The sequence below is a fragment of the Pithys albifrons genome, chromosome 21, assembly GCF_047495875.1.
Source record: "Pithys albifrons albifrons isolate INPA30051 chromosome 21, PitAlb_v1, whole genome shotgun sequence".
NCBI classification, from domain to species: Eukaryota; Metazoa; Chordata; class Aves; order Passeriformes; family Thamnophilidae; genus Pithys; species Pithys albifrons.
This window is the reverse complement of record NC_092478.1, coordinates 3431792-3445317: the sequence shown is the minus strand read 5'-3', so window position 1 is coordinate 3445317 and position 13526 is coordinate 3431792. Positions and strand designations below refer to the sequence as shown.

The window sequence follows — 13526 nt, the reverse complement described above, 5'->3', positions numbered from 1 at the left end:
CCAAAGCCCCAGTCTCCCATTAAAGCACCTCTCTCTCCAGGCAACTCCACCTCCCAGTAGCCCATTCTGTGTTTCACAGATGCTGCCTGACAGTTTAGCAGCAAAAAATAAACTCAGTGCTCCTCAGCAGGGCTCTCTGCCCTGAGATGTCCATGCACAGAGTCCAGTAAATACCCAGATCAGGCAGGGAGACTCCCCTCCACAGCTAATTTGGCCTCACACACTTACACCTCATCGGATCTGCCCTCAAAAGTGTCCTCAGGCTCATTTAGTCACAGACAGCTGTGCTCAGAATGTTCTTGGGAAAGGTCAGCACCAGCAGTCAAGGTTGGAGCCATTCAGCTCAGAAAACTGAGAGATCCATAAGGGACAGGAATAACAGCGTGAGGCTGGACAACCTGGGACACTGAACAGAGGGCCACAGGCTCCAACAGTGCATTAAAGCCACTTCCTCTCTTGAAAACAAGAGCTCCCTCAGGCTTCTGGGCCACCACATCCGATGACTCAGGACTGGCTGTGCTGCTTCAGGAGTGTGACAGGCAGCAGCTGCCATCTCCATCCTGCCAGAGGCTGGCTCTGCTGGGAACACTACCCAGGAAGAGCTCTTTGTATGAGCACAAGTGCGCCCTCCTGGCAGTTCAGTCTCAAGGCCTGAGCCTCCTCCCAGGACTGAACAAGAACATCTTACACAGTAAGGGCCCTGTGGAGCTCCAGGGCTGCTGCAGCTGAGGAATGCTCTGGTGGGCTGATGCTCTGTAATTAGGAGTGTGCTGTTACATAATTTGTTGTTGAATGGGCACACTAAACACATTTCACAACTGACCCACTTCAGCTGCTCTCAGTACACAGGCCCTGTGCCATTGGTAGAGCAGCACAGCATTTGGAGTGGCTGTGGGACATCTGTCTGCCTGGAGGTGCCCCACAGGACCTGAGGGTGATCTGGATCCTCCTCTGGTGGCAAGGACAGAGGCCACAGCTGAAGGAGAACTGCTGACACTCAGGGGTCATCCATACTCACCATCCAAGTTGTTTAGGGACATGACAATGTCCAGATCCGTGCCCAGGATCTCACCGATCTGGTTCACCAGAGAGGAGTCATTAGCTGGGTACACGGCCACGTGGTCCCCAGACTCATACCTGCCACAAGAGCAGGAGGGAGAAAACATGGAACACCTGCACCATTTCTTGCCCATCCCCAAAAGACAAGTGGGCTGGTGCAAGAGGCAGCAGGACAACACTGAGTTCCCATTGCTGCTCAGTGCCTGCACCATCAGGGATTCCCAGAGCCCACAGTAACAGCAGGAAGGACCATTGTGGGAAACTGGTTTTAAGAACCAGGGTTTTTACAAGGGACCTCCAAGGTAACAGCAGTTTTGCCAGACACTTCAACAATGCCAGAGTTCCAGCTAGGACAGGCCAAGTTCCAGACAGGCATGAAGCAAAGCTGCTCAAAACCTCTGAAGTACTTTGTTACATTAAGGCACCTGGATTCATGACTTTCTAGTAATTTAGGGAATTTGAGTCAGTGAAAGGGGTTTTAAGAGCAGGGCCACATGCTTGTTTTTTGCTCCTGATGCAGACTGCTCCTGACAAAACAGAGGAGCAGACTCCCACAGAAAACTACCTGATTTTGGAATTGGAGATATCCAGCTCCAGATGCATCAGGTGTCGCTCTCCACCCTCATTCAGTTTGCGGTTCTCTGTAACCTTGGCCAGGAAGGGGTTCTTGGCATCAAATGGTCTGGAAGGAAACACAAGGGCCTTCTGGTTTTGCTTCTGCAGCTCATGGTGCTGTTTGTATCCAGCCATGTTCCCTGTGCCTCTAGAGCAGACTCCCATGATTTGGGTCATGTTCCAAGCACACCACACCACAGCACAAACCAAATTATGATCCTGCTGCTACCCACACTGGCACAGAAACACATCCTTTTCCTTCTAAGCACAGCACAGCAGTCTACACTTTCTGACCCATGAAGAACAAGTGACACACAAGCAGATTGGAGGGACTGTCACATCACAAAAGAAATATTTCAGGCTGGAATTAGTTTATACAGCTGATTTCCCCACAGCAATAATGCCAGCAGCCATCATGTACTGGCCACCCCAGGCAAAGAAAAGCTCAAGACAGATGCTGTGGGTGTACCAGACAAAAAGCACACAGGACCACAGGCACCTCCTCCCCACCAATGATTCATTAACTGGGGAATCTCAAGAGTCCCAGTGGAGATCTGAGCCCTTTCCTCCTGGGCAGAGACCTGCTGCATTCCAGAAATCACACTGCCCACACAGCAGGCGTTGTTAGAGACATCAAGGACTCATCAGCCAACCCCTGCCCCACATACACCCTGCCCAGGGGGTTGGCACTCACGGCTTCTGGTTCTCGTAGCTCTTGAGCCGGCCCATCTCACCCGTGTAGACTTTGTTCATGTTCACATCTGTCTGCACCACCAGCTCATACTGGCGGATGCTGGGGGAGAAAAGGGGAGAGAAAAAAGTCAAACTGGTAACTACAAGGTACCAGTAGGAAGCAGCATATACTGTGATTAACTTGCTGCAGCTCAAAAACAAACGTGAATTCCAACCCTCTCCTGAGGAATCAGGAAACCTGTGCAGAAAACCCAAACCAAGACAAAACCTCAGCCTCACTGGGAGCATCACAATCAGCTCAGCCATCCCCAAAGTAACCAAACCCACCATGTCCCCAGTCAGAACAGGAATCCAGAGCTGGGCTCAAGCTTGCACCAGGCTCAGGCCAAACAGTCCCACTTTCCTGCTCTACTTTGCACATGCCCTCTCGAGTCTGGAAGGGGAGGCAGTGCAAAGGGAACAGCAGTCCAGGGCTGGTGTCACAGCCACCAGTCAGAGGTGGTTTGTCTCTCTGGCACCCAAAAGGAGCTGCTCCCAAACCCACCTGGACTCCTCTCCCGTAGCCTCCACCCCGAAGTGCTCACACACTGCTGGCCAGAACTGCTCTCTCCAGGTGATGAAGTCTTCTTCCAGGCTAGCCAGGGAGAAAGAAAGAGTCACTAACCCAGCTCCAGCTGGGAGCAAAGGGGCATTCCCAGAAGAGCCATCTGAGATTGCTATGGACTTCCTCCCTTCATCATGGGAAAAGGCATTTGCCTTGGACCCAAGACAGTTTTGGTAAATCCATATGCCCACAGATTACCAGGAAAAGATTGCCAGAGCACTGAGTGGTAACTGTTGCTATTCCAGCCACCACTCCTTTCACCAGGTCTGCAGAGGAAGGCTTTGTTATTCAGGCTTGGTCTTAAACCACCTCACCTCCCTCCTTGCCCACTCCTGCCATGAGGTCCCCTTCCTAAAATGCAGATTTCACCACAGTAAAGTTTATTCTTCTGGGTTCAGAGCCCCTCACACACATCACAAACCTCTCATCAGACCCTGCAGACCTCAGAGGTAAAGCCACAGGTTGATACAATGTCCCAGGGTGCTCAGGTGAGCACAGAGAAGTAAAATAAAATAAAAATCATTGTCCAAGTTGGAAAACTGCAGCCTCCCACTATAAAACACCTCCAAGGAGATGGAATCTGCCTTCTCCACAGGGATGGGTGAGTTCATCTATGCAGGCTGTGTTAGCAAAGGAGCTATAGCAGGACAGGGGCAGAGGAGGCTACAAAGCCTGCTCCAGTGTGTACCTCTGGGCATTTAAAGCTGATGTGGGATTTCCCAGACACAGGATTCCCCAGGATACTCCCTGTGTACAGGGATCCGATTGTGGGAGAGACAGCAGACAGACACACGCTCAGAGTTATGCCAACTCCCACAAGGAGCCCTGTAGAGTTTATTTCTGTCTTGGTAGCACAGCCAACTCCCTGCCAAGGTCCACTCCAAGCTGCTTTAGCCAGCTCTGACCAGCCCCTCAACCCAAGGTACTCACTTGCCATCATCATCTCCCAGCCCAAGTTCAAAGATCCGCTGGGCTCCAAGTTCCTCCAGTCTCTTGTCCACATACTTTCCCATGGCATTGAAGTGCTCATAAGTCTTGTTACCCAGCCCAAAGACCTGGAAGGGAACACTCATGAGCATGGAGAAGCACAAGCTGGACTTTTCCCATCCATGTAACATACTCTGGCCAGTACTACCCAGCAAATGAAGTTGGAAAAAAGACAGCAGGACCTCTCCCAGCTCCTCACCAGCTCTTGGACCTTGGGTAAGAATCTACCACTGGTCAGAAGGCACCAGCACCTTCCCTGAGCCTGGACTCAGGCATGTCAAAAGGATGCACTTACAAGAACTCCGGCACCCTCGAGGGACCAGTAAGAGTCTGGACTGCCTGGAAAACGATTGCTGGCCTTTGTCTCCCACAAACCACACAGTAAGTGTTTGCTCACTGCTTCATACAGAGCAGCTTCACATCTCCAGCAGTGGATTTTATCCTCATTTGCAATTATTATGCTGCCTAAGGAGTTTGGCCAGGGTTTGGGTGAGGTGGCTGTACCTCAGCCAGTTATTCAGCTCAGCACAGGAAGACACTACACACTCCAGGTGATTTAAATTGTGGGAGAAGATCTAGCCCCGGGCTGCTCAATTAGCTTCTGAGGAGCAGTAGCCTGTAGCTCATTTAAAGATGTTGTATTCACTGCCTGCAGGCCTGTTTGGGGCTGTTTGTACCAGCAAACCCTCATGTTTAGGGAGTGGAGAGAGAACTCTGACATCTGCACTCAGAGCCCTCAGATGTACATTTCCAAGTGCCCAGAAAGCCTGGGAAGGAAGACAGTAGGGGCCTCATCTAAAACAGGTGTATAAGGCACAGACATGCTGTGCCTTTCCCCCCATGCACAGCAGAGGGCTCTTGGCTTTCCTGCCCAAACAACACAAACCGGAGCTGAGCCACTCACCGCAAACCGCAGACCCGACAGGTCGGCGTCAGTCTCCTGCAGCCAGTCATAGAAATCCTGGGCATTGTCTGTGGGATCCCCCTCTCCGTAGGTGGCCATGCAGAACACAGCCAAGGACTTGTCGATCTCCGAGAGGCGACTCAGGTCCGACTGCAACCAAAGGGAAGAACGAACCGCTAAGGATTCCACAAAGTGGTTACAGGACCAGCCTATTCCTCCACTGTAGGTGTGCAGAACAGCACCACTTGATTACAAAAGGGGCTGGGAAAGGCCAAACCCACACAAAAAGGCAGGGGAAATCAAGCCGACCACCCTCACTGGATTGCAAGCCAATAGTTCCACCCCATCAGAAAAGCACTGGGATTTTCCACACAAAGATTCAAGGGACCAGGAGAATGCAGAATTGCAGGGACCAAGCCCATCTCATCATCTCTCAGGCTGATCTTTTCTCCCTTAAATGACACTACTAGAAGGCCAGCTGTCCCATGGCCAGGGTCCTCGGGGTTTTTTAGGGGGCACTAACAGGATGTCAGCTATCCTGAGGCTGCTCATGGCTAAATTACCAGGTCATACTCCTCTGGATCCGCTGCCATGCCCCGGAGGCCGTAGCGATGAGCATCTTTGGAGAGACGATTGGCAAACTCCTCTGCTGTGCCCGTCTGGGAGCCATAGAAAACCACTATGTTTCGGCCCTGGAGAGAAAAAGAAATCACTGTTAAATGGTGATTACTCATTTGGCAAATGAGGACTCTGTGCTGGTACAGGACTCCATGCCAGGTCTGACAGAAAACTCAAGGCTAAGCTGTTAATGAAAACATGACTCTTGTCACTCTCAGAAGGGAGACTCAGGTCAGACTAAAACCCAAAACAAAGAAAAACCCTCAAGATTTATTCTCAGCCTCAAGGCTGCAGCGTGACTCCTGAAAACAGGGAACTCCCTGGATGAGAACAGAGAGTTGCCAAAGCTTTGGGAAAGTGCCCAAGCAAACCAGCCACTTTGAAGTAAAACAAAAAATATATCCAGCCCTTGCTTCTTCCTCTGCTTCCTCTTGTGTCCAGACCAGCGGAGTCAAAAGCTTTCAGTTCTGCGTACAATTCCCATTCCACAGCAAGCCAGTTTGGGAACCAACCACAGATAAACAACTGCCAACTAATGACTTTAAAGTCTCTGCCATTTCCCTTTTGACTTTGATCTCATATTACACTATTTTTTTTCCACCAAATCTTCACTTTAATTTTTTCTCTAAAACAACTCTCAGGCATAGACCCAAATAGCTATTTCTGGCTGCCCACACAGCCTTCTTCTGGATGCTCTTTGCAGCCTGTATCCACACCAGCCCCTCCTGCTGACAGTCTTCAGAGAAACCTGGGAAGAACATGAGATCTCCCACCTTCCCAGCACCCCCTGTAGCCAGAACAAGCATCTTACCGTCTTCTTCATCTTCTCGATGAAGCTGCTGTCTCTCTGCGGAGCTACTCTGAAAGACAGAGGAACCTCCTTTCAGATGAAACACATTCATTCTTTGAGTCAGAAATAAGCAAGTGGGGAGGAAGTGGCCTCCAGACCTCAGGAAGGTTGCCCAAAGGGGTGCCCCCATTAACCACCCCTGTCCCAGGGATACCCATCGCTCAACCATGGAGCAGGGACTCGGAGGTGATGGGAAGAGCTGAGCCCTTCCTTAGCTCCATTGGTGCATCCTCCCACAGGGAAAGCCCAGGCTCTCAGCCCTGCCCATCAGGAAACCTTTATCAACTGCTCTGAGAGGTTTCACAGCTGAGCAGGTTACAAGGATCTCACAAGAGCAGGTCTCCAGATAAATCTCAGGGGACAAGCCACAGTGGGAGAGAAGGGAATGGAGAGCACCCTGCTTCCCACACCACTGTGGGCAGGCAGGATCAGTCCTGAGCCACGTTCCCCAGGGCACATGCCCCAGGCTTGAAGTCAAACAGAGCTGAAAACCAGCTGTTTCAATCTCCAAACAGCATGGCAGAGCTGAGTGCCAGAGCTGGAGAGCCCTGTGGAACAGACACACACAGCTGATAAAGGTCCACAGAGCTCCCAGCAAGGCACTCGCTGCCAGCCGAGGTCCTGGAGAGCTGGTTTCCATCCTGGCTTCCATTTCCAGCACGGATCTCTGGCACAGAGTGTTTGCATTATTGCTTGGAGGTGGCTTTCCCTAGCTTGGAAGGGGGACAAACCACAGCAGAGCCAGAGCATGGAGGTCGGGATTCGCACTGCTACGGCTGCCCTGTTAGGGAGGGAGGCAGGAGAGCTTTGCTATCCTAAGCACACTCTGGGATTTTCAATGTCACAGGGTGAAAAAAACCAGCCCTGGGGACCCTGTGAGGCTCTCAGGCAAAGAGGGCTCTAGCTGCAGTCAGATTAGGCATTGTGGGCTTCTCAAGAAAGGCAAGAAGAACAGGAGCTCCCTTGCTGTCCTCCCCACTGGAGCGTTGGTAGCAGGGAAGAACAACGTGGGACCCGTTCCCATTTCACAGTGGAAGAATGCAAGGCTGGGTCTCCTGTGGGAAGAGAGAAGCCTCTGGGCAAAAAACAAATGGTTTTGGCTCCAACCCATGTGAGAATGTGAAGAGCTCACTAACAGTTTCCTAAACTCTGCAGCCCAGGGGGAGGGACCTTGCAGATGTGCCGCAGCATTTGAGGAGAGCACACACAGAGCAGCAGGGTAGGGGACGTTCAGTGAAACCTGACTGCAAGCACTCTCCTTGAACCAAAGATATCAAGGAGCTCCATAACTGGGCCTGACAGTTCTGAGAACCAACAGGCTCATACAGCATACAAAGAGAAGCAAAGCCTATCCCAAAGAGCTACCCAAGGCAGACATGCTCCCAGGAGAGAGCTGCTTCACACCCCTGCTCTGCAGTTAACAGTCTCCCAGAGTTGTCATTTGTCCCCTCTTGGGAACTGGGAAATCAAAAATATCTTCATGGAGCAGTCCCAGCCCTGTCCATGCTGCCTCCAGGACGGGGGCTTGGGAGAGCTCACAAGACTCTCACTTAGCTTTTGGCTCCCTGGTGAACCACTTTGGTTTACTGCCCTCTGCAAATGAGATCCAATTAAAACAACCTTTGGGTCAACTGCTAAACAAAATGCTTTTTAAGGAGGAGACAAAAAAAGAGTTTCAGATCCTTTCAGCAAGCTCTCTTTGGAAGAGAAAAGGGTGCAGCACACAGAGCTCGTCCGTTTTCAAAGGAGGCAACCTCACACTGAAGTGTGTGATGGAGAACAGGCTGTGGCTCAGACACAGAAGAAATAATGAGCCTGGCTTTGGAAAAAAGGCTGCACAACTCTCTGAAATTGCTTCATCAGGGTTGCTTGAAAATCCAAGCTGCGAAAAGGCACAGGTGCCAAAGGCAGAAACGACACTTGCTTTTACTGCTCAGCCAGGGAAACTTATAAGAGAAAGCATGTTCTGCTCTTACAGCTTAGACAGCTCAAGGTAGTGACTGTGAGAATCAGAAGTGTTGGGTAGAGGGAAGGGGTTTAACATCATAGTTGGAATGAATCTGTAGCTTGTACAGATCTCCCACTCTTGGTGAGAACCCACAGCACAAACAACTCCCGGGGCTCTCTGTCACTTTGATTTCAGGAGAAGCAAAGAAGAGAGAAAGAAGTTCCTAACAGCTCATTAACAATATCAAAGTCTGTCTCAGCTGAACACCTCTCCTTCAGAAAGTTCCTGTTCCTGTGGCTTTCCCAACAAAAGCACAGACACATCCAGAAGTGAGAAGACAACCCTGGACATTGCAGAGAAACCGAGCACCGACAGCAGGGTCTCCTCTGCCTCTGAGCAGAGCCTCTCCCCTTCCTTCTCCTCCTGTCCCAGAGGGAAGAGACAACCCACTCACCCGGGTTCAGGGCCAGAGGAGCCACCCTCCAGGCTGGAACAACCCCGCTGGCCCACGGGGCACACGGACTCACCTGGCCAGGGCTGGCTCTTCCCGCGGGGCCGAGTACACGCAGCCCATGCCGGGCAGGGAGGAGGCAGACAAAGAGTCCTAGGGCAGCTGAGGCTGCAAGGGGAGGTGTGGGGGGACGGATCTAACTTAGCTCTGGAGCCACACACGCACAGGCCTTCCCATTCTGCTCCTCCTGGGCACTAAAGCCAAGCGTCAGCCTTTTGTTGAGGAGAAGAGAGCCGGCACAAAAGGTCCCGGCATGGGTCATGGCAGGAGTGGTCCTGTCCGCTCAGATCCTCGTGGAAGGGCTCTGGAAGTTACTGAGTGGATCTGCACAGTCCTGAGAAACTGCAACATCTGGCAGCAGTGGCAGAAAGGAATTAGGAGTGGAGAATGAAACCTCCCAGGATCCTCCACAGAACACTTCCCTCTCCCATCGGCGTGGAGCATGGGGACAGGACACAAAACCCTCCCCCAGCCTTGTTACCTTGGAAACTGTTTATATCACAGCTGCTTTTATATGTATTCTTCTTTAAAAAAAAAAAAAGAAGAAAGAAAAAACCAGCTTGATGCTGTAGCTGAATGAAATGATTCCAGACACTGCGTGAGCAACACTTCGGGTAACTATGGCAGTGCCATTACGGAGTCAGCTCAAAGGAGTTTGTTCTCTTCAGGATCTTATTAAATTAAATTAGAGATGGTCTCTCTCTCACACACACACACACAGGCAGCAGAGAGCTAATCAGGCTAAGGAGTTGGAGCAATTCCTGCCACAGGAAGCCCTACAAGCACTGGGGAATGGATTTCTGCATAGCTGGAGAATAGAGATAAGGCAGTTTCTGCCCCAAACAATGTTAGAGAGGGGGGAGAAGGGAGAGGGTGAGACCCAGCATACCAATGGCTGTCCCGCCTGTGTCTCCCAAGGATGACTGTCTGCATAGCTCTGGAGCAGGCATACAAGAAGGAAAAGAAATCTGTGACTGAGAAACATGCAGAGGAGGAGCAGCCAAAGAACAAAAATAAGTGTGTGCATTCCCCAGCAATGCCCCCGTGAGGAAGCGCAGTGGCCACGGCTGCGTGGCGACCCAGAGCTGCTCTCCCTAATGACATCTGCAGAGCAGGCTGCAGGGAAGGCTGCTCCACTGGTTTTAATTAAGTCTGAAAATAGTCAAAACATGAGCAGGCAGTGGGATCCCAGCCTGTCCCACACATGCATGTGTTACATGTCACAGGTACAGGATGCCTTCCAAGCGGGAAACTTCTGTATGTGCTACATTCCATCCCTTCTGTGGAGACTTTGGGCAGGAAAACAGCTCCACTTGGCTGTAAGGATGAGGGATCAACAGCCTGATCCCTCACTGAGCTGTGACTGAACCCAGGGATGCATCTTTGGGGCAAGATCATTACTGTTCCCAAGCCATATAGGCTAGTGGAGCCACAGAGAGAGAGAAGCCAGCCCAAAACAGGAATCTCAACAGGGCATCTATTCTTCCACAACCAAGGGAGTAACAACAGTGGCATTTCCCTTGCAGACCCTGCTGAGCTGACATGGTTCTATCAAGGTGCTCTGCAGCAGCTCCCAAAACACACCAGGAGGGCACTGGGGTGCTGGATGCTGTGTTCAGGTCAGAGACTCTGCTTGCACTGCTCAGCACTGCAAACAAACCATTAAAGCAATAGCCACTGCGATGTGTCTGAACTGCTGTTCAGCACCTTCATCCTCCAGTGTTCTGAGGCTGAAGTTGGGGGGCCAAAGTGAGACAACAGAAACCATCACCCAACGCCATCACATAAAGCAGTTCAGAACAGTTCAGCAAGTCAAGGCAGAGCAGCAGAGAACAAGCTGAAGAAAACCAACTCCTCTTAAGGTCACAGCTCTCCACTTCAGACAGAGATAGCCCTGATGTGGCCTCTCTGCCTTCATGGGTCTGGGACAGATTCCCTGCCTGCCCTCAGGCCTGCCTGCCATACCCAGCCAGCCACAGGCAGTGGCTGACATTGTGACCCTGTGCCTTGTCAATTTGCCTGATCATCAGAAAGGAAACTCCACCCCAGACTCAAGGATTACAAGGGGGAAGGAAACCCAAGGCTGAACGAGCTTGTTTTTCCCACTCATTTTCCTCCCAGTTCCAAGCATCCCAGAAAATTACACTGCAAAAGCAGCAGGAAGTCTCTGTCTCTGTCCCAAAAGGTGGATGTGCCACCAGCCACAGCCTTGGCTTATGGGGCCACACTGCCCTCTGACCAGCTTGCTGCAATGACCACAGCAAGGTCAGGCTTAAAGTACAGGCAGAAACCACTTCACAGCCTCCTCTCACTCTGCACCTGCTTGGCTGACACTTTTCCAAAATGCAACAGTGCCAGGTGACTTCCAGAACAGCCTGACCTCTGCTCCCATTAGTGATGGGAGGTGCTGCTGCTCCACATCTCCCACAGGGAGCAGCTGCATGGTGCTCCCTGCCAGCCACTGCTCACAGGGACAGGGAGGGCAGCATGGACCCTCATGGCAAAGTGGCCACGAGCAGCTCAGAGCCAGGACCTCCAGCCAGTCTGGGATGGAAGCCCACGTGCTGAGGCCCTGCAGCAGCACAAGGTGGTAACACACACCAGGAGCAGTCAGAAAGCTCCCCTGCAAGGTCACAACAGCCTCTGGAAGAGCTGCATGTGATGGGTGGGGGGTGAAATCAGTCAGACAGGCCCAGCTTGTGCCATGCCAGGATCTAATTTCAGATGGATAGTGCCCTTTGCCCAGCCAGCTTAGCTCTCATCGTAGCACAGTGTTCCCAGTACAGTCTCCAGAGGTGATCACATGCACTGACACACACAGCCCTCTCTCTTGCAGGCATGACAGGGAAAGTATCCCACCAACCCACCAAAACACTTCCCAAGGCTGAGCAGTCACAGACAGCTGTGCTGCTGCCAACCTTGAGGCACCATCTGCATGAGACACCACAGCCAGGGACACCACTGCCCTTTAAAACCCTCCCAGCCAGAAAATGTACTTTCCATCCTCCTGTGCCACCAGAAACAGAAGGATTGAGGTAAAAAGCCCAGCAGAAAACTGGCATTAAGTTTGGTATGTGAGACAAGGAACTAAATGCACCCAGACCTCCACCAGCATGGCTCACCCCTGGCCCTAAGCCCTCTGTAGAACACGGATCTCCCTCTTCAAATCCAGTCTCCTGCTGCTGCAGTAACCTGGCATCAAAGCCAATCAAGTTTTACAGGAGATGCCAAAAAGCTCATCCCAGGAACTCTCTCCCAGCTGCCCAAGACTATTTCTTTTCTTCACAGCCAAGGGTAGATAAGTTTTCTGATAGGAAACCTGCTTAAGAGCAAGTCCACCTTTCTCCAAATTTATCTAAACGTGACTTTTATCAGAAAAAAACCGAGAATAGCCAAAGCAATCCTTAAGAGTTTTGAAGTACAGCCAGAGGCCTTTTCTGCCTTGTTTGGGAAAGGCCAATTCCCGATTTGAGCCACACGGTGGGGTAAGGCAGAACTGCAGCCTGACCCTTCCACCAGCATTTCTGCATTGTGAGGAGAACACAGGGCAGAGAAGAAAAGTGAGGAGAGAGAAATACCTTTCAGGACCAGGTTCCCTCACCCAGGGGCTTCCCAAAATCCAGCTGAGTCTTCCAGGACTCATCACAAGCAAGACAAGAAGCTCCACTCAAGCCACATTGCCTGAGAGTTGTTACTTACACTGTTTGCATTTTGGGCAGGTCAGGGACTTCCTCCTTTTTCTTGCGGAAGAAGAACCAGTAAGTGAAGAGCCCGACGATGAGTGAGATGAGGAACACGTCTGTCATGCTGAAGAGAGAGTCCTGCTGTGCAGTGCTGTCAGGAGGAGAGAGGTCGGGGTCCATCCTGGCTTCCCCCATGATGCTCAGAGGTCCTGCAAGCAAGGAAACACAGGTAAGCACCAGCAGCCACACAGTGCCATGGAAGAGCATTAAGGATCCTTCAGAAAGTCCTTTTTGCCCAGATTTAGTCCTAGGAGCACAAGGCTGCCCAACAGCTCTCTGGAGAGGCCTTGCATCACAACACTGCGAGATCCTTTTGTGCTCCAAGGTGTCACACCAAGCTTTTCCCTTCCTGTTGCATCCATGCTGATCCATGTGAGGTGATTTCTGCTCTCCCTCTGCCAGCACCACCACAGGAGCCCCCCATTCCAGCCAGCAAGCCCAACCTGGCTCCTACTAAAGCCACAGCAAAACTCAGCAGGGACTCATGGCCAGCCTTTACTGAAGCACTTACCACAGAGCCCCTGGAGTGTTACTGAGGGAAGATCCCACTCTTCCAGTCACTCCACAGATCTGGGGCTTCCTTCTTCCTTCCCACAAGGTGACAGAATGCCATGGACCCATTGCTGTGCTTATAAACCACAGAGCAAGACTGTGGCATGGAAATTCTGTGAGCATCCCCATAACAGATCATTACAACACAAATGACAAATGCTTCTGATTTAATATCCACCTCCACTGCAGATTGGATTTACTATCCACCTCTTTCTGGGGCTGTGGCTTCCCAGTCCCCTCCATTACCTCCCCCAGTTTAACTTCCATCTCCTTGAATTACTCCAATCCACTTACCAAGGCAGAGTTTAAGCAACTTGTGACCTGCCCATGGCCATATCCAGAGTCCATGGTAGCACAAGGATGAGCACCCAGCCCTCAAATCCCCAACCAGCCCTATGGCCCCATCCTTTCCCTGGGGAGCCAGCCATCCCTCCCTCCCTGC

General features: G+C 51.5%; 1 protein-coding gene across 4 annotated transcripts in view; it reads right to left on the bottom strand.

Moving 5' to 3' along the window:
- POR (cytochrome p450 oxidoreductase) overlaps positions 1 to 13526 on the bottom strand; it is a 32906-nt gene that overhangs the window by 3639 nt on the left and 15741 nt on the right. For all 4 annotated transcript variants that reach the window (XM_071575394.1, XM_071575391.1, XM_071575392.1 and 1 more), the window contains 9 exons: positions 12489 to 12681; positions 6292 to 6340; positions 5426 to 5554; positions 4863 to 5012; positions 3902 to 4026; positions 2912 to 3001; positions 2369 to 2467; positions 1625 to 1741; positions 1019 to 1137 (listed from right to left, as the gene is read on the bottom strand). In XM_071575394.1, the coding sequence (XP_071431495.1) occupies positions 1019 to 1137; positions 1625 to 1741; positions 2369 to 2467; positions 2912 to 3001; positions 3902 to 4026; positions 4863 to 5012; positions 5426 to 5554; positions 6292 to 6340; positions 12489 to 12667 (1057 nt within the window). In that variant the 5' untranslated portion in view covers positions 12668 to 12681. The remainder of the gene's footprint in view (positions 1 to 1018; positions 1138 to 1624; positions 1742 to 2368; positions 2468 to 2911; positions 3002 to 3901; positions 4027 to 4862; positions 5013 to 5425; positions 5555 to 6291; positions 6341 to 12488; positions 12682 to 13526) is intronic.